The 25,469-nt window shown below is 38.4% G+C and overlaps 2 protein-coding genes across 4 annotated transcripts in view; both read right to left on the bottom strand.

The window, feature by feature from the left end:
- Window positions 1-882, bottom strand: part of pof1b (POF1B actin binding protein) — a 49,290-nt gene extending 48,408 nt beyond the window's left edge. Inside the window, exon 1 of the mRNA XM_056262335.1 lies at window positions 869-882. Within this exon, the coding sequence (XP_056118310.1) occupies window positions 869-882 (14 nt within the window). The remainder of the gene's footprint in view (window positions 1-868) is intronic.
- Window positions 883-3,834: 2,952 nt separating this feature from the next.
- On the bottom strand, window positions 3,835-25,310 carry slc25a14 (solute carrier family 25 member 14). 3 transcript variants are annotated; one of them, XM_056262284.1, is made up of 9 exons: window positions 25,146-25,310; window positions 24,478-24,573; window positions 23,606-23,744; window positions 17,097-17,191; window positions 12,310-12,395; window positions 11,093-11,188; window positions 10,837-10,961; window positions 10,529-10,742; window positions 3,835-3,890 (listed from the first exon to the last, which is right to left on the bottom strand). In XM_056262284.1, the coding sequence occupies exons 2-9, from the start codon at window positions 24,539-24,541 to the stop codon at window positions 3,849-3,851; spliced, it is 861 nt and encodes a 286-aa protein (XP_056118259.1). In that variant the 5' UTR covers window positions 24,542-24,573; window positions 25,146-25,310; the 3' UTR covers window positions 3,835-3,848. The 3 variants fall into 3 exon arrangements, with proteins under 3 accessions (XP_056118259.1, XP_056118258.1, XP_056118257.1); XM_056262283.1 differs by having other exon boundaries at window positions 24,478-24,576; XM_056262282.1 differs by lacking the exon at window positions 25,146-25,310 and having other exon boundaries at window positions 24,478-24,716.
- Between the last annotated feature and the right edge of the window lie 159 nt (window positions 25,311-25,469).

Consider the following 25,469-nt stretch of genomic DNA (forward strand, 5'->3'; position numbering starts at 1 on the left):
GCGATTTATCCTTGCCGAACTTGTCATGTAGGTGTAAGTCTGATGGTTAAAGATCTGGGCAGGTGTCCAAACTGTTCAACCCTTGGCAATTTGGCATGGAGGTGCAATGTTTCTTCCATGTCTGATTGCAACACTATGATGATCTCATAATATCCTTAAAAAATACACACTTTTTTTAAATCAAATGACTCTAACCTATAAGCTGCATTAATAACTCTGAGGAAATATACACTATATTGTCAAAAGTATTAGGACACCCATCCAAATCATTGAATTTAGGTGTTCCAATCACTTCCATGGCCACAGTTGTATAACATTAAGCACCTAGGCATGCAGACTGCTCCTCAAACATTTGTGAAAGAATGGGTCGCTCTCTGGAGCTCAGTGAATTCAAGCCTGGTACCGTGATAGGTTGCCACCTGTGCAATAAGCCCATTAATGAAATTTCCTCACTACTAAATATTCCACGGTCAACTGTTAGTGGTATTATAACAAAGTGGAAGCAATTGGGAACAACAGCAACTCAGCCACGAAGTGTTAGGCCACGTAAAATCACAGAGAGGGGTCAGCGCATGCTGAGGCGCACAGTGCGCAGGAGTCGCCAACTTTCTGCAGAGTCAATAATACAGACCTCCAAACTTTGTGTGGCCTTCAGATTAGCTCAAGAACAGTGTGTGGACGAAAGCTTCATGGAATGGGTTTCCATGGCCGAGTCTATCACCAAGTGCAATGCAAAGCGCCGGATGCAGTGGTGTAAAGCACTGGACTCTAGAGCAGTGGAGACGTGTTCTCTGGAGTGACGAATCACGCTTCTGTCTGGCAATCCGATGGACGAGTCTGGGTTTGGCGGTTGCCAGGAGAACGGTACTTGCCTGACTGCATTGTGCCAAGTGTAAAGTTTGGTGGAGGGGGGATCATGGTTGTCTTTCAGGGGTTGGGCTTGGCCCCTTAGTTCCAGTGAAAGGAACTCTTAATGCTTCAGCATACCAAGACATTTTGGACAATTTCATGCTCCCAACTTTGTGAGAACAGTCATGTTGGAACCCATCCTGTTCCAACATGACTGTGCACAAAGCATGGTCCATAAAGGCATGGATGAGTGAGTTTGGTGTGGAGGAACTTGACTGGCCTGCACAGAGTCCTGAACTCAACCCGATAAAACACCTTTGGGATGAATTCCCATAAACACACTCCTAAACCTTGTGGAAATCCTTCCCAGAAGAGTTGAAGCTGTTTTAGCTGCAAAGGGTGGGCCAACTCCATATTTAACCCAACGGATTAAAGAATGGGATGTCATTAAAGTGCATGTGCATGTAAAGGCAGGCGTCCAAAAGCCTTTGCAATATAGTTTGTATATATATATATATATATATATAAAAAACTTTCAAACACAACATAGAACTGTATGATGATGCTGTTCATTAGTTTTGTTTAATCCTATGGCTCAATGGGACTAAATGGGACCTATAAACAACAAACTTTCAGTGAAAACTGCGTTTATTATCAGGGTGCACAGTTACATCAGACAAAGCAAAATAAATCAAACCAGCCACAAAAAAAAAAAAAAAAATCTGAAATTTTTAATACAATCATTGTCTATTCAAGCAACAGATCATAATAAATAAGGTGTTTGTGTTGACCAAAGACATTTAACTAAAGAGTGGATCACAAAGTAATTGTCAATTGCAAGCATACAGTATACCAGCTATGGATATTGGATGCTTTTCAATTTTTGAGAGAAAAAAAAGAAGAAAAAAAAAGCAGCGTCGGTTATTTGCTTTTATACCCACTTTGAAAACACACACACATATAGCAAATATTATATGTGTGTGTGTGTGTGTGTGTAGACACTTAATTCTGCACTTTTTCATAAGCTCATTTATCAAATGAATTTGCTGCAGTACATTTTAAATTGGAGTAAATTGTATAATTTTCATCATTGTATGACAGTGTCGTCAGAACATTCATCATGACTTCCATTATACATCCAAATGAACACCCTTCACATTTAAAGTACAACTACACAAAAAAACATTTCATATGATAAAACAGGAAGTATCTGCTAAATCAAAAAACAAATATTTTGAAAACCTGCAAATGATCTGTGGGTGACTAACAGTAAATTGAAATAAAAACACAGGCACATTCGTTAATGTGGTTCTTGGTCTTTGCTACACAATGAAATAAGCATTTTCAAAAGTTATCCAGAGAGGAATATTTCATGCACCATGCTGTGATGACCAATCTAGCAAAAGCCAAAGTCTGAGAAAGAATTGGAAGCAAGTATATCAAAGAGGAAACCCCCTGAAAAGCCCAGGCATTACACACATTAAGCCGTTTCAACTTGTCCCCTTAAAGTCGTGTGAAGAACAGTTTGCCCATATAACTTTAGCAATAATGTTTGATTAGTTTACAGTAGTTTGAATTGCTTATGAACATGTTAAAGGTAATGAACAACAGAGCACATCGAATTATAGCAGAAGTTAAACCTAGCACACCAAGAGGCATAAAACGATCAGGCAAAGGCATAAATACAAAAGCAGGAAGCGGTAAGGCTTGAAATATATTGACATACAATGATAAATATGTAACAGTACTTTCCCAATAACAATAATAAATGTCACTTAAAAACTCAGAAACAACAGTGCAGTTCTGGTTCAAAACATGTACAATTTGGCAAAGGAGGCAAGCACCAAAAATACTACTGACCCCTTTTTCCACAAAATCTGACCTAAAATAATAAAATAAAAAGTGGGGGGAAAAAAAACTGTAAATATTTTATTTTTGTTCTATCATACAGTAGCAGTATTTACACTTTTGACAGTTGCCAAAAATGTTTAATATTTTGCATGTGCTTCTCAGAACACACACACACACACAAACTGCATACACACATCTATGTGGCAATAAAGAGATCGCTGCAAAAGAAGAGAAAATAATAAAAACAGTACACATATGTTGTGCACAAGTGATTTTCAATTCTGTGCGTGTTCAAGCATAAACTCCACCTATTTTCATTGAGAATTTCAGAAGTCTTAGACATATTGGATAAAAGAAGCTTTTATGAAATGAGCAATGTTGACTTAAATGTGACAAATTGAGCAAGAATGATTGAAGTTGCACTAAAATTTGCTTGAGTTTTATGAATGGGGCCCATTGATTTCAATGGGATGTGAGGTCACATCACCAACTTACTAGTTCCTTTGGCATTAATTTGACCTGTATACAAGTCAATCATATCTGCAGTCTACAGATAAAGCAAAAAGATTTGTCATTGAAGCGGTGTCTACATGTGAACATTTTAACTTACAAGGATAACATCTCATTTGGAGTGTGCTGACCTCAAATATTCTAGAAAAAAAGTAGAAAAAGAAATCTACTTATATTCACTAATACACTAACTATTGCTCTACATCCTCACGTGTCTTTAGTGACTTAACTTGAGCATAATCGTATGATGCCAAGCTCTCAAACCAGTGAGGAGAAACTATGCCTGATGTTTTCCAGCTATAGCACTTTACTGCAGATATTCACCGGTGCGGCTCCAAGCTGACTGAGCATATATTACGAGACCACCACTGGGCCTGTGAACATGGCGCTGACGGACAGATAGCTGCCAGGAGTGAAAAATAAAGCATTAACGAGTGCAAAAACGATTGTTTAAATGTGTCGTCAAGTATGTGCAATACAAATGATGAGATGAGAATAAAACAAGTTCTTAAATAAACATACTTCTAGGTGTGTCTGATGGAGAAGGGATGATGAATGTTGAAGGACCAAAGCTCCATACACACACACACACACACACACACACAGAGAGACACAGTTCAGCGAAGTCACAGACTCGGCTACAATGGAAACTTCTTCAGCTGCTCAAAGGTGAGGAAGAACTGAAATTTAAGTCAAGGATCACAGGAATATACAAGAATAGAGAGATGTCAGCATAAGCGTTTACACACACAAATCTTATTCTCATGTCACAATATCCTGTTTTGCCTAAGGTAGAGTTCAGTGTTTTGTGCACTACTTTTTTTTTTTTTAGCAGTGGAGCTCAAATCATATTTACCAGAGTTATGAAAGCAGGTTTAGCACCTGTAATGAATGTGTTGGGGCTGCACACAAAAAAACACAAATGACTTATATGAACCAGATCTTTTTAACAAATCAAAATCAAAGCAATAGAGCTCCGGACGTCACGTGACCTACTCTGTTTAAACCGCCATATTGGCAGGCATATGACCGCTCAGGCGGTCCGGGACGTGAACGAATGACGGCAGCATGAGTTTCAAGGCAACAGAGTTCATAGCACACTTTAATTCAAAATACATAGACTTGTACATAACAAAACTTAACAGATCCCTATAATGCCCCCGGGGTGGTTTTCATGTGTATTGATAAAGGAACTGATAGCTTTCCTGAAAGTAGGCTAATAGGATGAAGAAGAGTCAGCCTCCACAGAACATAAAATATTCTTTTTTTATTTTATTTTTCGTGTTCGCATTTATGAGCGGAAAAAAACAATGTGACGGACTTGACAGTTCTCCGTTACAGACATGATGGCCGCTGTGAAAATGACTTTAAAACTTTCACGGACTTCAGAAAGCACAAAGCCTTTCTTTAAAGTAATTGTATCTTAATTTTAATTAATGCTTCATCAACCAATTGCCTAGATTTAATAAATAAGAAGTAAATATAGAAGACAAAAGATAAGAAACTGAGGCGCCGGCGCGTGAACTGGACTCTTGTCTCATAAATGAACCGAAACTCAGCGTATGTAGGCTACTTCACAGACCTGATAAATGTATTGAAAGCTTGATGTCTACTTTTAAACAGAACATTTAAAAACGAAAAACAGACTGATCTCTGCTTATGTAATCCGTATGAAATCTGCCTTTCTCTCTGGCGCGTTAATCTTGGGTGGGTCTTTCTGGTACAGTTCTAGAATGGTTCCAGTCATTTTTATCTGACAGGAAATTTGTGGTTAGGACAGGAGAATTTTTATCTTCTACTGCTCCTCTCCCATGTGGCCTTCCTCAAGGCTCGATTTTGGCCCCCTCTCTATTTTCATTATATATGCTGCCTCTGGGATCTATTTTTAGAAAACATGGAGTGTCGTATCATTTTTACACCGATGATACCCAAATCTATTTGCTTTTCAGAAAAAATTATCGATTGGCCATGACTGCTCTTTCCTCTTGTCTAGATGAGGTTAAATCCTGGTTATCTCTAAAAATGTTATCCTTAAATAAGGAGAAAACTGAAGTAATTGTTTTTGGCCCTTCTGAAAATACGAAAAAACTTAACCTGGATTTGGGGTCACTATCGACTTTTCGGTCCTCACAGGCACGGAATCTGGGTGTTATCCTGGATGACTCTTTAAAATTTGATAAACAGATTTCTTCAGTAGTTGGGTCCAGTTTTCACCAGCTCCTTCTACTTGCAAAAATTAAACATTTCCTTACTGATAAGACTTTGGAGATGGCAGTGCATGCATTTATTACGTCACGTCTTGACTTGCAATTCGTTATACTGTGGCATTTCTAAGGCCCAAATTGCCCGTCTCCAGCTAGTTCAAAATGCTGCCTCAAGATTTCTGTTGAAAAAGAAGAAAAGGGATCACGCCACTCCACTTTTAAAGGCCCTTCACTGGTTGCCAGTGCAATTTAGAATACATTTTAAAATTCTTCTATTTGTTTTTAAATCACTGCACTTTTAGTCACCTGGCTACCTATCTGACCTGCTGCATCAGTATATCCCCTCAAGAAGCTTAAGATCTGGAGAACAGAATCTTATTTTAATTCCACATTCGAGACTTAAACGCAGAGGTGACCGTGCCTTTTCGGCAATCGGTCCGCGCCTCTGGAACGACTTACCAGTGGAAATTCGATTGGCTCCGAGTTTGACCATTTTTAAGTCTCTTTTAAAAACTCATTTGTTCTCTTTGGCATATTACGATTGTAGTATTGCCTAATATGGAAACGTTGATGGACCAGAAACTGTGTGCCTTATTGTTGATTGTGCTCATTTAATGTTCTTTTGTTCTGTTCTCTTGTTGTGAAGCACTTTGGTCAGTCTGCGACTGTTTTAAATGTGCTATATAAATAAAGTAAACTTGAAACTACTGTGAAGATCGCGAGTCAGCATAGTCAACTTCATATCTTGAAAAACCTTGTTTATTAATAAACATTTAAAATGTCTCCTTGCTATATTTGACATAGGCTATTCATAATCATTACCTTTGCCGGTTCTTTGTGGCAGCTTTTAGATACTTTGGAGCGCCACCCTTGTTACATGAACGCACTATGCATCAGCACCGAAAACGTGATTAAAAAAAATAATAATTTTTTTATCTAAAATAAAAATCATGATACGAACAGAATTGTAGGTTTGGTCTATTGTTACAGCCTTAGTGAGATGAGAAAGCAGGAGTTCAGTCGTTTGTTAGTTGTAAAAAAAACAACAAAAAAACAATGGCTATCTGAACATCTTTGCCAAGCGCAAACCAGTACAGAAGTAATCAATAAATTACCGGGGAGGGTCATGCTTTTTTTCACAATCGTTTTGGAGGGTCATAGAAAAATTAATAACTGGCGAAGGGAGGGTCAAGTCTTTTTTGACTTTCCCAAGTTTTTCCCAGACATGAAAATATCCCAATGATGTGTCATTAGTTGTCCATTGAAATAATCAATAAAATAAAAAATTGTTTATGGAAAGTGTGTGAAAAATTTTGTTTTATGGGAAAATGATACTATATCTTTACTGTCACTATTGTAAAATTATTCTTTTATATCTTTACGGTGGGATTAAATGGGTTAATCAACAGTTTAAACATTCCCCCAAACCATGTTGAAATTTTATGGTTTTAAAATTTAAATAGACTTTAAATCATTCGACCGCTATCGATATCACTGCTACAGCCGCTCTGGCGCTCTCCTGATTTGCCTGCCAAAAAGAGTTTAGACTGCATGACGTCAGCTTCCGAAGCTCTATACCAGAGTAGTCTGATTCTTAAAAGAATGACTCTTATGAGCCGGTTCTTTTAATCAATAATAATAATAATAATTCAAAAAGTTATCTATTCTGTACGTTTTTTTTTTTTCAGACTGATTCTTAAGACTGGTTAATGAATCACTGTCAGACTCACTTTGAACGGCATTGCAAGTTTTCATTATTTATTATTTCATTACTGACTGCTTGTCCGTATGGCAATGTGTTATGGTTGAAAATCGACAAACTTATCCTTCAAGTCTACTTCAAAATGTTGGAATTTCATTGCATTACAATACATAGAAAATATTGAAGCCAGTGGCATCTGCAAACAAATGATGCAAGAACTAACTTAACTCTTCTGAGAAACTCCTTTGTCTTCGATTTCAACAATATATCTATTGTTTCGAATTGTGAAACCTTAAAGGTGCCCTAGAATTTGAAATTGAATTGATCTTGGCATAGTTAAATAACTAGAGTTCAGTACATGGACATGACATTCAGTGAGTCTCAGGCCCTGTCCACACGGACACGGGTATTTTTATAACCGTGACTTTTTTTTACGCGGTTCGGCCGTTCGTCCACACGAAAACGCACTGAAACCGAACATTTTTGAAAACCCCTGCCAGGGTGAGGATTTTCAGAAACACCGGTTACAGTGTTGTCGTGTAGACAGTGAAACTGGGGGTTTTGCCTTGCGACGTCAGAGTGTGCGCCGTTATCCGCTGCGTTTGACGTCAGATTTGCACTTCTGATTGGCCAACGTGGCTTTACGGTTAAGGTTTATATCGCCGCCTGCTCTTGACCGCGCTTGATATAGCGTGTTTTTGCGTTTTCATGTGGGCTGGATTTTTTTTTTAAACGCTGTAGGAAAAACTCTGGTTATAAAAATACCCGTGTCCGTGTGGACAAGGCCTCAAACACCATTGTTTTCTCCTTCTTATTTAAATCTCGTTTTTGAAAAACACCCCTGAAAAATAGGCGAATCTCCACATAACACCGACTGTGACGCAACAGTCGGGATCATTAATATGTACGCCTCCAAAAATGTGCATATGCCAGCCCATGTTCAATGCCAGGGTATGACTTTTCATACCCTTCCCACAGAAAAAAAATATGTCAACAGGCGGGGTTGATGTTTATCTATAATCGGATACCGCAACAGTTTAATTCGAAGTTGTTAGTCTGCTCTGCTCATTTCACCACGGACTTATTTTCTAACCTGGGACAATATCAAGCAGGCTTCTCTCAGCGTCTCATACTGAAGAAGGGGGCAATTCCAACTATATTCCCGCAAGCGGTAAACTAGTGATTTTATTAACGATAATTTACACTGTGTTATTTGGATCCAGCGCAAGGTCCTAGTACAGTAACAATAGCAAACTCCAAGTAACGAGCATACATAACTAAATAGTATGACAAAGTATTTACGCTGAGGTTAATATTTCTTGCCTGTGTTGTCATATAAATCTACAAAATAATACTGTAGATACATAGGCTATGTAAATTCCCTTTTGTCAAATAATTGTACTTTCGTCTATTTCATCAACAACACGTCAGGGGCTAACTACTTAAGTTTAGTTGCTCGCAGATAATGTTAGCTCACTCGATCCTTCTAGCTAACGTCACATTCTCCACCACATACACTACCGTTCAAAAGTTTGGGGTCAGTGAGAATTTTATTTTTATTTTTTGGAGGAAAGAAATCAATACTTTTGTTTATCAAGGACAGTAAAGACATTTATAATGTTACAAAAGATTCTATTTCAAACAAATGCTGATCTTTTGAACTTCCTATTCATCAAAGAATCCTAAAAAAAAAAAAAAAAACTGTACAACTGACAGACCAACAACTGTTTCAACATTGATAATAATAATAAATGTTTCTTGAGCATCAAATCCTCATATTATACTGATTTGTGAAGGATCATTTGACACTGAAGACACTGACACTGGTGATGCTGAAAATTCAGCTTTGATCACAGGAATAAATTACACTTTACTATATATTCACACAGAAAACAGCTGATTTACACTGGAATAATATTTAATACTATAACTGATTATTTTTTTTTTTTTTATCAAATAAGCGCAGCCATGGTTAGCAGAAGAGAATTCTTTTAAAAGTATTTAAAATCGTACCGACCCCAAACTTTTGAACAGTAGTGTAAGTTGAAGCCATACATGTTTGACAAGGCATAACGTTAGTCCATTTGTTAAAATGTTAGAATTTTTGAAAACTGACGTATGATTATTTTGCACGCTTGTATTTCAGAGTGCACCACAGCCCTTGCGTACTAATGATGTAGGCTGCCAAACAGATGATCCTATCGTCTTGTGTCTTTGAACACAATGACGCCGCAGTGAAACAGCCAATCAGAGCAGAACTCCTCATTACTATTCATGACCCTTCCAAATAAGGCAAAAACAGACCATTTCATTCTAGGGCCAATTTCTAGAGTTGAAAATGGACCTGTAAAACCATATCTGGACATTTGAAATGCCCTTAAATAAGCCACATACCCTCTAAGTAGATAAGATAAGAGATAAGAGACAAAATTAAAATATTATTTCAACACATTCTAGGGCACCACATTTATTTTAAATGTTTTGATTGAAAAGTGTGCTTGAGTTATAATTACTTAAAATAAATGCCACTTCATAATATTGTAATACCTGTGATATGTTCATGAAAATATATTAATAATAGAAATACATATTTTCTGGTGTCCAAGTATTTTTGGTGCCCACTTTGTGTGTGTGTGTGTGTGTGTGTGCGTGTGTGCATGTGTGTTATATATCCATGGATCTCATGTTGCAGTGTACTGACCTCTAGTGGTTGGACCATGCACACACTACAAACCCAAGGACATTTCTAAGAGTGCTTTCACACTGGCAGTTTAGTTCGAAACAGAGCACGGTTCGCATGAAAAACTGGAATATGAAAGCTGTCATGTGGATTTGTGAAATCACAAACTCGTGTCCGCACTTGTTCAAGAAGTAAAGTAACCTACTCGTGCGTTTTAGCCCAGGACGTCATGTTCAACAAAAATATTTTCATGATTTATCCTTGAAATGTATCTTTTTCAAATCAACTGGATAATTTAAGTGGTTCAGATAACATAATATTTTGAGTTTCTGTTGATTAAACCAATCTTAAATTTCTAATTTCAATTAACTCGATTTTAAGGTAACCAGGTTACTTTTTAAGTTAAACCAATAATAATTTGTTTACAGTGTAGGGGATGACACTGGTGATGATTTACCTCCAATATGATCGAGAGAGAGCAAATGAATGGCTCACAATCAGCTGTCTCAGAAAGCCGCCTTCATGCGACGCACATATAGTGACCCAAGTGTTGTTCACTCTGCGGAGCATAATAGCACCGAATAAATACGAACAATATATTGACTTGTTCTTTATAATGCGCTAAGCACCAGGGTTTGATAGAATCAAGCAGGTCTGAAACCAGACCACATGAAAAAATCGCACTTGGCCCCTTAAGGTCCTAAAACAAAGTATTTTTTTGATAAAGGATACAATGATGTTCCAGGGCCCCAGACGCAGCCAGTTGGGCCAGAAGCCTTTATAGAGAGCAAAAAAACCTTCATTTCTCCAGGTCTGCATGAGTCCGTCCAGGGTGCCCTTGTACATATGGTTACCGGCGAGCACACGCTGATTCATCATACGCGTCCTCACCACGTCCACCGGGTTGGAGGCCAGCGCTCCTGCCAGACCACACGCAAAACTGGAACTAAACAAACAGATGAAACATGTGACTCATGAAGTCATTGTTTTAATAATTCAAATTTGACATCAACGAGCAAAGAACTGCTAGAAATGCTCACATGAAATGAGTTAACACGGTGTCTCCCATCAGGCCTGAAAGAATCAAATGCTTCTTGGTGATGTCATAGACTGGCAGCTCCACACCCACCACGATGGCTGCCCTCTGTGCAGTAGGAATGACACCCTGAAAACAAGAAGGACATCACCGTATCAAAGCACAATCCCAGAAGCTGGAATGCTAAGGAGATATTCAAACACACATGCTTTGAAATCTCACCACCGATGTCTCAGGCGAGACGTAATGAAAGCACTCACCCTCCACAGGCCTCGCGTGCCCTCGGTCTGGTAAATGTTCATGAAATTAGACATCATGCTTCCCTGTAACAGGCTGCCTTGAGCCTGCATGCGAATCTGATAAAAGAGAGGGAAATAAGACATCAGATAAGACAAGCTCAGTGGTCTGTGTTGTAAAAATAAATTTAGGTTTAGGGCTGCACGACATATCGAAATTTAAAATATCACAAATCGCAATAGCTTGCGATATCTGAATGATGCTAATAGGATACTTCAAAACATAGCGGAAACCTATATATAGGTTATATAAATTCATTTTTTAAATATGTATTTATTTTACACACTTCAAGCTGTTTCTTATCACATATTGCATTTAACAAGTTATCGCACATCACATTTTTCTTCAATATCGTGCCGTCCTAGCTAGGATAAAGATAAGATGAGAAACATACTTATCTTTAACACAGCCGCAAGCAGTACACAAAATGTGTTCGCATGCAATTCATAACCGTAAGCATATTTGGCCAAGCCGTCAAATACTGAAATCAATGTTGCTGTCTATTCAGGAATGTGGGAGAATCGTAATTTATCATTTATTTAAATTCATTTTAAAAAGACCTAAGCATAAATATGAAAATAAATATATCTACACACACATACACAAATACCACAGTTCAAAAGTAAGGGATCAGTAAGATTTTAAATAATAATACTGCTTTTATTTAGCAAGGATACATTAAATTGATCAAAAGTGACAGTAAAGACATAATATCTACAATAGATATTTTAATATTGCTCTTTTGAACTTTATTTATCAAAAAAATCAGAAAAACAATTCTGTTTTCACTAAAATATTACGCAGCACAACTATCATAAGCTAAAACCGTTTTCAACATTGCTAACAATAAGAAATGTTTCTTGAGCATCAAATCAGCATTTTAGAAGGATTTCTGAAGTATCATGTGACTGAAGACTCGAATTCAGCTTCACCATTACTTTATTTTAAATTGTAGTGATATTTCAGTAATTTCACAGTTTTTGGATCAAACAAATCTCATGTGTCAAATTCAATTTTCTATATTTATTTATTAATATTTTGTTTTTGTACATTTATTTATTCACTCGGGATAATTCCGCAACAGAAAAAAAAATACCAATTACATGCACAGTTATATTAACATTTTTCTGCATTATTATACTAAAATTTGTTGTGGCTTTTCAAAGGAGATTTTACAAACCTTTAGCACATCAGTTGGATTTGCCAAAGAGGAGGACAAAACACCGGACACCACCCCACAAAACACATTAATCACCATAGTTTCATCTGAAAAACAGACAAAAGCCCCCATTAGATTCAGAATGCTCTTTAACACGTTTCATTAAAGACTAAAAAAAGAATCAATTGGCAGTTTAATGATTCAAATCGATAATATAACAAACGCAATAAGGAAGGAATAAGACATGCAATAATCAACCACAGATAAACTAATTTAAAGTGCATTAAAGCCTTATTTTTGTAAAGCCTTGTTTCAGTATTTTAAGATGTGGCATCTTAGTCTTTATAGAGCAAGGCACTAAAGAGAAGACCCCAAGAGAGAAAAATGAATGAGATTAGAGTTCAGTGTGATGACAGGAGGAGAAAGAACAAAATTTAAGTGTGGATCAAATTTTGATCAATAATCACAGTAATTCCTTGATCAATGTGACCAACAGTCAGAACAGCCGTTCATTTTGGCAGGAGAACGGGTATTGGTATCCCCACACCAGCAGGCAAAGCCTGTATCAAAATAAGCATTTGACACAAAGTGGCAACATCCTAGGAAAACCATGCAGTAAAAGCAATAGAAATTGGCCAGAAGAGTCTAAATACAGCATGTTTAATACAATAGAAAAGGCCAAGCTGTGACCTTTCTTTGAGTGTTTGTCAGAGGGATTTAAGTAATACAGATGTTGTTTGCAGAGAAGGGAAGGTTCTGTAGCAGGTGAGATGTTGATCCGCTGGCGCCAGCACCAGATAAGGTAATGCTAGAGACCTGTCTGCCTGCCGCTTCAGCACCTTTTGTTTGGGCCGCACATTAGTGATGGTGGTTACACCTTGTTTTCAACAACAGTATTGGTAGAGCCTCGTAACAGTGGAACATTTTAGCTAAATGCTACATTTAAAAAAAACCGACAACCTCAAAATCAAAAATACGTGTTCCTTGAAACCCTGTTATCTAAATCCCATTATGTAACACCAACTTAAAAACACCAAGCAAGCAACAGCCACAGGTGAAGGAACAGAATAATGTTCCAATGAGTTTTTTTTCTTTTTTTCATCTTCAATCAAGCGCATTTGAGCTTCTGTTCACCATATTTGATGCGTTCACGACTTGGATAAAACCACTTGATTCCACTTTTACAATCTCTTTATGAAGCGCCAAAGTTTTGGTGCAATGAGCTTTCAAGGGAGGGACCAAATTCGCTCAGGTTTTAAATCAAACACACCTTAATTTCTGTTCGTAGATAAACAAAAGTGCAACGGATTTGAAACAACAGGAGTAAATTTAAACTCTGGGATGAACTAACCATTTAATAAATCACAAACTATACAGCTAGACAATTCAGTGCAATTCCTGAACAAATTCTTTTTAGTGAATCAAAAACACTTATAAATCAGTCAGGGGTGCGTTTCCTTAGTTGGCCACGGGATACTCACCCTAGAGAAATGAATGAGAACTGAATTTTTGCTCTTACTAAAGTGCAAGTTATTGCTTTCATCATGTCAGGATCGGATGGGATGGAACCAGAATTGTAAGAGAAATCATTCAATTTCCCCGAACCCCATTCGTTTTGTGGAACGACACCATATTCATCAAAATGCCAGATTTATACAAAGAAAACGACTTGCCACTTAATCACAGCCGGTTAGGACAAACTCAGATTAGCACAGGGTTTATTGTTCTCTGATTTACATCATGCCTAGTTACGGCACAGTGTTAGGGAGCTAACTGAATGTATCCTTACAAGGGGCTGATCTGAAATGCATTCAAGGGCAACTGTTAACAATTGCTTATGCAAATCCACACAAACACTATTTGGACAACTACATGAACACTGGACTGATTCTCAACATTGATTTCAGTAGTCTGGGAAGTTAATGGGACAGTTCACCCAAAAATTTAAATTCTGTTATGAATTACTCGCCTTCACGTCGCTCCAAACCCGTAAGAATTTCATTCATCTTCGGAACACAAATGAAGATCTTTTTGATGAAATCCAAGAGCCTTCTGTCTCTCCATTTGTTCCAGTTGCTACGCATACGCAACTACCACTTTGACGTTTCAAAAATTTCATCAAGAGATTGTAAAACTATAAAGAAATCGTTAATCCATATGAATCGAGTGGTTTAGTCCAAATTCTCATTGCTTTATATGATGAACAGATTGAATTTAGGCTTTTATTCACATAAACATTGACCAGCGAACATAAACAGAAGCTCAACCGAACCTCCTTGACTCACGAGAACAAACCTCTTGCTGAAGCTCAAACGTGCTGCGTAACACGAGAATAAACCTCATTGGTTCCTGCTGAAGCTCAAACGTGACGCGTAACACGAGAATAAACCTCATTGGTTCTTGCAGAAGCTCAAACGTGATGCGTAACACGAGAATAAACCTCATTGGTTCTTGCGAAAGCTCAAACATGATGCGTAACACGAGAATAAACCTCATTGGTTCTTGCAGAAGCTCAAACGTGATGCGTAACACGAGAATGAGCCTCATTGGTTCTTGCAGAAGCTCAAACGTGATGCGTAACACGAGAATGAGCCTCATTGGTTCCTGCTGAAGCTCAAACGTGATGCGTAACACGAGAATAAACCTCATTGGTTCCTGCTGAAGCTCAAACGTGATGCGTAACACGAGAATAAACCTCATTGGTTCTTGCGAAAGCTCAAACATGATGCGTAACACGAGAATGAACCTCATTGGTTCTTGCAGAAGCTCAAACGTGATGCGTAACACGAGAATGAGCCTCATTGGTTCTTGCAGAAGCTCAAACGTGCTGCGTAACACGAGAATGAGCCTCATTGGTTCTTGCGAAAGCTCAAACATGATGCGTAACATGAGAATGAACCTCATTGGTTCTTGCGAAAGCTCAAACATGATGCGTAACACGAGAATGAACCTCATTGGTTCTCTCATGTCAGGTGAACATGCTTGAGCTTCCGTTTACCACAACTGATGTGTGAGTTCATGAATATTTATTTGTGATCAATCAAACTCTTTATGAACTTTTTAAGGCGTCACAGTGGTAGTTGCGTAGCTGTCTATGGAGGGACAGAAAGCTCTCAGATTTCGTCTTCATTTGTGTTCCGAAGATGAACGAAAGTCTTATGGTGCGTTCACACCGGACGCGAATAGCGCGTCAGGCGCGAGTGATTTCAATGTTAAGTCAATGCAAAGACGCGTTACGCGCGTAAAAAATTCCTGCGGCGCGAATGAGGCGTAGAGCGCGGCGCGGTAGACGCGAATACTCCTCATTCGCGCGTCAAGTTCGCGCGAATGCCGCGAATTGAGCGTCTGGCGCGTTAAGCGCGTTACGCGCGAATGATTTAGTTAGTGCTATTTGTGCATTCACGCGTTTGACGCGAATTCGCGTCTGCCGCCCGAGTTGAAAAATCTGAACTTCTGCGTCAATTCGCGCCGCGTTAACCAATCAGGAGCCTAGCTGCTTGCTGCTGTCACGTGGTGAAGTATCTGGATGCTTCAATAAATTATTTTGTAATATATGACTGTGGTTCTAATGCACAACAAAGCAAATATTTTATCACATAAAACTTGATTTCAATATATGAGACATATTCATTTTGTATTGAATGCTATTTATTCCATATCTAGATTATATGAAATATTATTATAATGTAAAGACAACCAACATATAAGTTAGTGTCTGGACAGTGATGTGTGAGAGAGAGAAAAAAATCACAGGACAGATTAATCACTTTTGGGGGCTGGCTTCGTTTATTATCAAAACAAAAATAAATGACAGATTAGGTGGATGCGGGCGAGGATGAACCTCGCGCCGGACTGTAGAGCGTGGGCTCGACAGGCATAGCTAGACCACTCGAGGCCGAGGGCTTATACGGCCTACGCTGTCCTCGTCAGCGTCCTCACCATTAGGTCCACCAAACCTAGCTCCTGGAGCAAATTGTGAAACTCTTGAAACCCTCCGGAGGTTCTGGTGGACCCGAGTACAGCGACGATGTCCCCTACGCAGCTGTTTCTGCTCTCCAGAGCATATACGAGCGGTGACTCTCTCGAATAATGCTAATGCTAATGCTCGATAAACATCTAAAAAGATGGCCGCCAACGGGTTTCGAAACTTTCGCCTCCGGATTTCGCCTCTGACGCGCGTAAATTTCGCTTCAAACTTTTGTTGTTACGCGCGTCAATTTCGCCATTGACACGCGAATTAACACAAAGTGGTCAAGCGTCAAACTAGACGCGGTAGACGCGAATTTGACGCGCTATTCGCGTCCGGTGTGAACGCACAGTTAAGGGTTTGGAAGGACATGAGGGTGAGTAAGTAGTGACAGAATTTTCATTTTTGGGTGAATTATCCCTTTAAAGCTATTGCTACTCTAATAAAAAATAAAAATAAAAAACATTTGTGACTGGATGTGTGCAACATGTTTATGTCATGTTGGCTAACAAGTCAATGACTACCCCATATCACTCAACACATTAGGGTGGAGAAAATTTTCTGGAGACGATTCACTCCTTGTCATAGAGCTCCCCGATACAAAGTAGGTGATCATCAATACTTTATGTCACAGAGATGTTTGATATCAATGTTTTTATAGATGTAGTTAGATATTAATTGCAAGATCATGTAATTGAAGCATTCAAGTGCCAAATACAATGTTTAAAGCTTTGTAGCTTTTCCATTCTGTTCTCAAACTACAGAAATGTTGCACTGAGAGGAAAAGATGACATGTTTTATGAAATGAACAGTGTGATCAAAGGATTCCTCCTAAACCCACCTTCAGGATGGCTAACAAACAGTTTCTTCAGTGTGTTGTATGTACCGATCTTGATTGTGCCGTAGGAAGCTTGTCGGAGGAGCGCAGGTGAAATTCTAGGAATAAAAAAACACAACTTCAAGGTCATTGCTTTCTTTCCATTCTGAGGTTATATGGAAATCTAAATAGATTAGTTTCAATGACAGATTAAATTCATCACAAGACCATGCAATGACTAACAAGCACATTTATTAATGCAAGGATTTATATCATTTAAGTTCTAAGGATTAGCCAAACTGACCATTGCTGTTTTATTAGAGTAATCAAAATAGAGAACAGAATGAATTCAGAAAACATTAACGTGTGCACATCATCAAAAGTTTGTCAAAAGCTTTCTCATATGTTTAGAAGACTAAGACAAAATCATGCAAAGCACATATGCAAACATTTGTGCAAATTGTTTTAACACAAAAGTACACAATTCCACCATATTTTTCCATAGTACCACAGGAAAATTTAGAAGTAGATTGGATTTACTCTGAAAATGCTGGCCTCATCAATGCAAATTGCAAAAAAATTGTGATAAGTGGTGGACAAAGACACAAATCAAGTACTTTAGTAAACTTAATAAAATATTCCTCCAGTGAAAGTACTACTTTTAAAATCTACATGAATAAAAGTTCAAAACAACTTGATTTAAGTATTAATAGTAAAAGGTACTAATCGATGAAGCACATTTATCATTTACTTTAGCCAGCACTAGTCAATAAGGAAGATAAGAGCAGACATTTAGTATCTGAAAATATGCTAATGTTTTATTACTAAAAACATGAACTTTCAATATACTAAAATATCAGTTTAAGTTACTGATAAAACGAGTGAAAATGACTAAATATACCATATAGTATAAAAAAATTGGGGAATACAAATTGTCTGTAGTTGTAGTGACAAATAATAGAAGCATATACATTATATGCAGACGTAACATGGGCTAAAAGGCATCAACATTTTTAGAAGAACGCTATGCAAACATCCACAACCAAGCATTTCATTCAACGGGCTTAAACAGCTCGACCTTTTACAGCAGATTTAGTCCTGAAATAACTAATATGATTTTCATTAGGGATGCAGATGCACCGGAAGGATTTTTTTGGGGCCGATACCAATTTTAACAAACAATTATTGGCAGATTCAGATACTGATATTTGTCACTTGCTCTCTTATTTGAAGTTTCGTCATAAGTATTTTGATCATGTTTTAAATTAGCAAAGTTCAAAAGTGCATGCAGCAATAAGTCATACTAACTAGTTTATTGCTGCATCAAACAATTTCTAATGAACAATGATTGGATCCATTTAACATTCAGCACAATCAGCAGGCCAACATAAATAGGCTACATTCATACAGCAGAACAAAGTTTGGAATACAGTAAAAAAAAAGTATTCTTTTTTTTGTTTTACTTATAATGGTACATGCACTTTTTCAAGTTGACTGTACTGAAATGTGTGTTGGCAGTGCCTGTATACAACCATCCTATAATGATAAAAATCCATCCAGTGTTTTTGTTTTAATCTCCTTATATGTTTTTCCCAGTCTCAAATCGAGCCGTTCGACCGTGTGACGTCACACGGTCGGACGCCCCTCCCACGATTGTTGATTGACAGCAGCGTTTCAACACATCCTCGCCCTGAGCGAGCTGTCATCATTAGGGATGGGAATTGAAAACCGGTTCCACTCGAGAACCGGTTCTAAGTTTTACGATCCATTGATATTGTATGCCCTCGACGTTAACGAGTCCTCTTCTCGATGCTCCTGCTCTGAGTCAGCAGTAGCCATAGTATGCAGGCTACAGACCGTGAACTCACAACTGTCCATTTTGTCCTTTATCAAGCACCAAAGCGAATTTTTGTACCGCCAAAGTCTTATTTGATCGGTGTGTCGTCTTGTCTTGTTTGATACGACTGGTAGGCTAAAACTGAATTGCCCTACGGGGATAAATAAAGTTGTTTGAATTGAATTGAATTGAATTCTTAGTGATTCAACTTTTTTGCCTGCCTCACAATAATTCTAGTGAAAAAATAGACTTGGATTGAAAAAAGGACCAGATTTATATCTAGAGACTGGTGGGCTTTCACTTCGTTGCTGAACTTAAAGGGGACATATATTGCCATTTTTATACAAGTTAATTTGATTCTTTAGGCGGGTCTAAATGAAAAATTTGTAATATACTTTAATTAAAAATTCTCATTAGTATTGTAAGAAAACACTCATTTTACCTGGTGAAAAACAGCTCGGTTTTCAGCACGCCGTTTCAGTGTATATGCCTTTATATGCCTCTGTTCTGCGGGCGTTTAGACACAACAGACGTGGAGTGTTGCCTTGACAACAGTTCAGGGTATATTTTGGAGAAAGAATGGCAGCGGGAGTCTCTGAGGACACATCTGTGCAACCGTATCAGTTTGAACCGAAGTCGGACCCGGAACAAGATGACGGCCGCAAAGAAGTTCGACAATTAAGGCTCGAACAGGACGTTTCTGAATGGTTGGATAACGTAATGTCACTTTGGCCTCGTTTACACTGTCAGTGAAATGTGACCCAATTTCGATTTTTTACTCGTATGCGACACAGATCGGATGTGTTCTATGACAGTGTAAACAGAAAAAAAACGCATGCATTCGGATATTTTGAGATCGGTTTCAGGCCTCGTTCATATGTGGAAATAAATCAGATATGTGCCAATGCGACTGTCATGTAAACAGGCAGATCGGATTTTCCGAGGCATTAGGCTGCGTCTCCGCGGTTTAATGACGAGAGAAACCCCGACGCGCACCTGCAAAGGGACGGATGGCCCGATGAAACATTGCGTTGTCATAGGAGAGGAATGTGGACACACGTTGACACAACATATCAAAGGTTGGCTTGCTCATCCTAAAATTTCAGACCCACTGCACCTCGTTAAAGCCCGCCACGATCTCATGAAAGTGCGTATATTGCACAATTTTTTTTTTCACGTGCCATTTACGCCAAAAATAGTTTTTTCGTGCATGATACGCACTTTATGGCGTTCAATACGCACGTTTACAGTGCGTATCATATGCAAGCAAAAACTATTTTTGGCGTAGCCTATAAATGGCACGAGAAATAAAATTTGTGCTATATTCACTTTCATGAGATCGTGTTGTTCCCACCTGTCCTGAGATCTCGCTGCGCGTTCGTCCATCTGTGCAAGAAGACCCCTTTAAACATGCGCGATGTTTCAGTCAAGTGTAAACACATGACTCGGATATGGGTCACAATTTACAGAACGTGTAAATGGACGGTCCAAAAAATCGGATATAGGCAACAAATCAGAATTGGGCATCAAGACCTGCAGTGTAAACGAGGCCTTTGGTCTATCTTTGTGTACTGGCAGGGTAACATTACTTAGTGAGTTGTACAAACGCTATGCGTTTACTGATGTATAGATAAGGTTACTCAGTTTGTAATAACACAATAACCATAACGCGTTGTTCATTATAAACGTGGGATTATGAATTATATTGAGAACGTCGTACATAGAAAACATGCCGTAATGTACCCTGAGTGTAAACCTTAGCCGCATTCATCGTGAAGCGTGCAAGCAGTATGCAAAGATTAATATAAAGGTTAATAAAACTTTACTCTCACTTCTTCTAGAGGTGCAGCAGGAACACGAATAGTTGGTACCGATTCTTTTTTTCAGGAGCAGCTGCTTAGCAAAACCAGCTTTATACTGACCCTCGTTTATAAAGCAGTCTGGTGAGAAATGATTCGAGCAAAAATGAAAGCATTGACGTTGATTGTGGGGAATACTCCTTTGAAAACAAAACTCAGCCACTGCGTCATCAGCGGTTTGGATTTAGGAACATCAAAATGACTATTCAATTCAATTCCAATTTATTTGTATAGCGCTTTTCACAATACATAGTTTCAAAGCAGAAAGGGCATTTCAGAAATGTACATAGAAAAATACAGTTCAGTGTTTCCGTACATTCATTCTGCCGTGGCGGGCCGCCACACCTAAAATCATCCCGCCACGGCTGCAGCTTCTCGGTCCGATATTGTATATTATTGTTAAGCCCCACTAAAGGCATACAAAACATTGTAAAGCACCATAAAGTTTTCGCACTATATTCCAAGACTTCTAAAGTCATTCAATAGCATAATGTGAGGTAAAAATTTATATTTAAGTCGTTAAGTTAAAGTTAATGGAAACTCATCTCTCCTCAGTCATTCTCCATTCAGCATTCAAACAGCACGTCACGTTCGGTTACGACAGTAACACGACGACACTCTCTTCAAGATCAATGTTCCCATTATTATACTTTATTTGTAGATAAAGGTCTATTGTTTGCATAAAATTACTTTATCTTGCTGGAGTTTATAGCGCTTTCTAAATCATATTCCTTTCTCCCGGCTGTCTGTTACTACAGCACTAGAGTAGAGAGCACTATGAATTGTTCTTCATGCGCACTGTAAGTTAACTGAAATTTAAAACTGTTAAAAGAAAAGGCTCAATAAACTGTTGCATAGATATAATACATTAAGCATAGATAGATATAATATCTTCGCTTTGTGCTTTGAACTTTTCAATGCGAAGCGCTGCACGCTGTGACTTTGCGTTGCTTCAGTGCATCATTCTGCGCACGGGATCATGCGCATAATCGCTTTGCCGCTCTTATTGGTGCCTTTCATGTTATAATGCGAGGGGAGGTTTAAACACCTGGGATAAGGGGGCGTGGCCAATGGGAATATCACTCACACCCCCTCCCCCTGGCGAAATGGGCCTGCCACCACGGCTGGAAAAAATCCTAGAGGAAACACTGCACACTCAATTCGAGCATTCAGAAACACTGTCAATGACATCATATTGCATTTGGGCACCAGAACAGAGCAGCAAATACACAGATCACAATACATGGACTAAGCAGGGAACCAATTTCAAGTAATAAATAAATAGATAATAATAATACAGATGTTTACGATGTCTGCCACATATCTAGTTACCGCCGTCGACAGTATTTAAAAACCTGATGGCAGAGGGAATAAAATAATTTGCATATCTATTAGTTTTCCTTGGGCATTAGACAGAATTCCTGACTAAGAACATGGTCAGGATGACTCATGACCCGTCTAGCCTTCTGGAGCACCCGTTTTTTCCAGAGGGAGCTCAGGTCAATAAGCTAAACTCCAATAATCTTGGAGCAGATTTTAACAATGCTGCCGAGACTATTCTTGTCCCTCACAGACAATCTATCAAACCAGCAGACAAAAGAAAATGTTAAAAGGCTTTCAATAAATGAATAGTAAAAGTTATATAAGATCCTCTGAGATACATTGAATGAGTTTAGCTTCCGCATCAAAGGGATTCTTTGTTGTCCACGCTTAAAGGGTGAATGATACTGGCTTCTGGGTTAAAATGATTCTTTCTAAAAATCAATGATTAACTCCTTCGTTTTTGACACATTAAGGTCCAGGAAGTTATCATCACACCACTTCACGAATTGTGATAAGGCACTTCCATGGCCCGGTTGGGCCCCCTGAAGAAGTGACAGTAGGGGAGTGTCATCAGAAAATTTCACAAGATAGCTACCCTGTTGGGAAGTCCTGCAGCTATCTGTGTACATAATAAAAAGCAAAGGAGAAAGGACACAGCCCTGCGGAGACCCTGTGTTTGAAGTGGTGATACTGGACATGTGGCCATTCGCAAGTACCTGCTGGAGTCTGTCTGTTAAAAAGTTTAAGAGCAACAATAAAATCTGATCAGGTAGATTAAAATAAGAGGCAAGTCGCTCAATTAAAATATGAGGCTGCATCTTGTTAAAAGCTGAAGAAAAATCAGCAAATAAAAGTCTTGCATGTGACTTGGGTTTTTCAAGGTGCTTGTATAATCTGTCTAAAATAACAATAAAAATCTTGGAATCATCCACACCTTTTCCAGCTTGATAAGCAAATTGTAATGGATCTAGTTTGCCATCGATTAGGGAGACAATTTCATCTTTCAGTATTTTCTCGAAAGTTTTCATCACAAGTGATGTTAGGGCAACTGGTCTGAATTCGTTCAGTTCTCTTGGATTAGAATAATTAATGCATAGCCTTTAAGTGTTTTAAAAAGAAAATAATAATGGCAGTAACCTCCTAACCATAAGATCCAGGCCAGGAAAAGAAACGGCAGATTAATATGAGATGATGGTTTGAAAAACAAGATGCTCTGTGACCCACAGATAAAATGACCAAGTAGACTGGAACGACTGCAGTCTGTGCACGCCAAAGCAGAAGGCCAGTTTCACTTGACTCAGCTCCGCTACAGACCTCGTGAATTAAATATCATCTATATTTAGAGTTTATTGCTGCTATCAGCTGTATTTAAAACCCACTGAACGGGTTACATATATACCTTTAAAAGGGAACACAACTCGTATCTTCAGAAATTATGCAGTAAAACACTATAACACTGATGCTAAAGTGAAGCATTTGTTGTCATTCAGAATATTTAAATCATTCAAACTCACCCCGAATACAACGCCCAGACGCCTTCTTCACTTCCGATCCTGAACAAAGCGTGGAACATCCCCCGATATCGGACCTCCATGCAGTGCGACTGCCCTTGAACCTGGAGCCGCGTTTTTGTGAGATCAATGGGAAACGTACCTGCAAGATTCAATCATGGGTTACATTTCAGATCAAATCTAGAAGTACTTTATTTGCATATTAGCACTTTATCTACAGTCTGGTTTGGTTGTGGATGGATGTATATTGCCTCTCCTATCTATCATCTAATGTACTACCCTATTTCGACAGTTGGCTCTCTTTGTGTGGTTGGGAATGTTGTTTTTCATGTTCTGCAATTGTTTTTTTAACATCGTTCTTCCACTAACAATCAAAGCTCATTTTATAATCCCTCCAACGTACAAACACGGCTATTGTGATTCTAAAGGTAATACTTTGATAGTTATAAATAACAGTATATTTAGTACAGCAACTAATAGAAGTAATGAATAGTAATAATAATAATAATAATGTAACAGCTTTACAATTATATCAATTATAATAATGATAATAATAAAAATCAAATATTTTATAATGCATGTTTTATTGTGGAAAGGGTTAGCCTAGCCTAATTATTATTTACATGTTAGTGTCAAAATGTAGAAAGAAACTCGGTTCTTTATATTAGCTATTGGACACGTAAACAAAAATACGTCTGAACAAAAAATAATAATATATCGATATTCTCTCAAATATGAATATGCATTCTGTCACTTTCATATGAGCATATGAGATAATAACATGTATTCCGAATAAATATACTATGCAAACTTAAATGAAGAAGTGATCTTTTATAGCTGATAAAAAAAATAGCAGGTGCACAACAGAGACTCACCGAATTCTGCGACAATTGAGGCCATTCCTCCATAGACGAAAGGCTTCCAGTTCAGGTTTGCCATTTCTGTAGCGGCCCCCTCGGCTTGATGGAGTCCTACTAAAAACAGCAGAAACCCAAAATATGAGCAAACCAGCTGTTTTAATCTCACACTGTACAACATAGCGCTACCCGTCTGTGTCACAGCCAGTCTTCCCAGATGCATAGACAAATGTGCACCGGAATATGACGAACCGCATTAAAGAATCATTGCGAGCGCCATAGGAAATTTGCGGAAATTATATTGGTTGTAAAGTCTGTCAGTCATTTTATCTGCGATCCTCATTGGTAGGAGTGATCTGAAGTTCCACCTACTTCCGTCGCCAAGGAGGTTGAGTGACAGCAAGCAAAGGCTCTCACCTATTCTCTCTTCAAACCGTGTAACATTTAATTTTTTAGGTTATCATTGCAAATTAAAAAGAGAAACAGAATGCGAGCAAACTCACCAATATAAATAAAATGGGTCTATGGCGTTGGCGTAGTGTGAAAGACCGCTATACTTGGTTGCGAATCGGACATCTAACGGCTTGTAACTGTTAGCCAGGTACGCAGAACTACTCTGAGCATTATAAAGTACAAAACGGAGTAATCGCGACATTTAGGCAATATCGCTTCGTGAGCTCACGTACCTGAGGCTTGGTGGTTCAGTCACCTCTGTTATTTTATTTTTGACTCCATCGTCTCGACCACATGTAGGATTATTGTACTTTTCGCAGTCAAACTCAAGGAGCGCACCTACGGCTCTTAGTTTACAATCATGTCTCTCTAGCAGGAACTCAACTCACCGCAACCGGAAGTTCCCGCCCGGAAGTTTGAAAGAGAGTAGACTCCGCCCCCTCCACATTTCAATGTCACCCTGTCCGTCAAGGGGGAGCAATCTGAGGTTTGATTTAAACAAACAAATTTTTTTTTTTTTTTACTTTTTTTTTACTTTTTTCCCCAGGGGAACGTTA

Source organism: Rhinichthys klamathensis, unplaced genomic scaffold (assembly GCF_029890125.1).
Source record: "Rhinichthys klamathensis goyatoka isolate OS25496 unplaced genomic scaffold, OSU_Roscu_1.1 h1tg000191l_1, whole genome shotgun sequence".
NCBI classification, from domain to species: domain Eukaryota; kingdom Metazoa; phylum Chordata; class Actinopteri; order Cypriniformes; family Leuciscidae; genus Rhinichthys; species Rhinichthys klamathensis.

Bases quoted from the DNA above. Each gene is read 5' to 3' on its own strand.
- slc25a14 (XM_056262282.1), bottom strand. From the start codon at position 24,682: ATGCATCTGGGAAGACTGGCTGTGACACAGACGGGTAGCGCTATGTTG. The intron at 23,745-24,477 runs GTGAGTCTCTGT...TGAATCTTGCAG, and splicing joins CTCAATTGTCGCAGAATTCG to GTACGTTTCCCATTGATCTC. The intron at 10,962-11,092 runs GTGAGTGCTTTC...TCTTGTTTTCAG, and splicing joins GCACGCGAGGCCTGTGGAGG to GGTGTCATTCCTACTGCACA.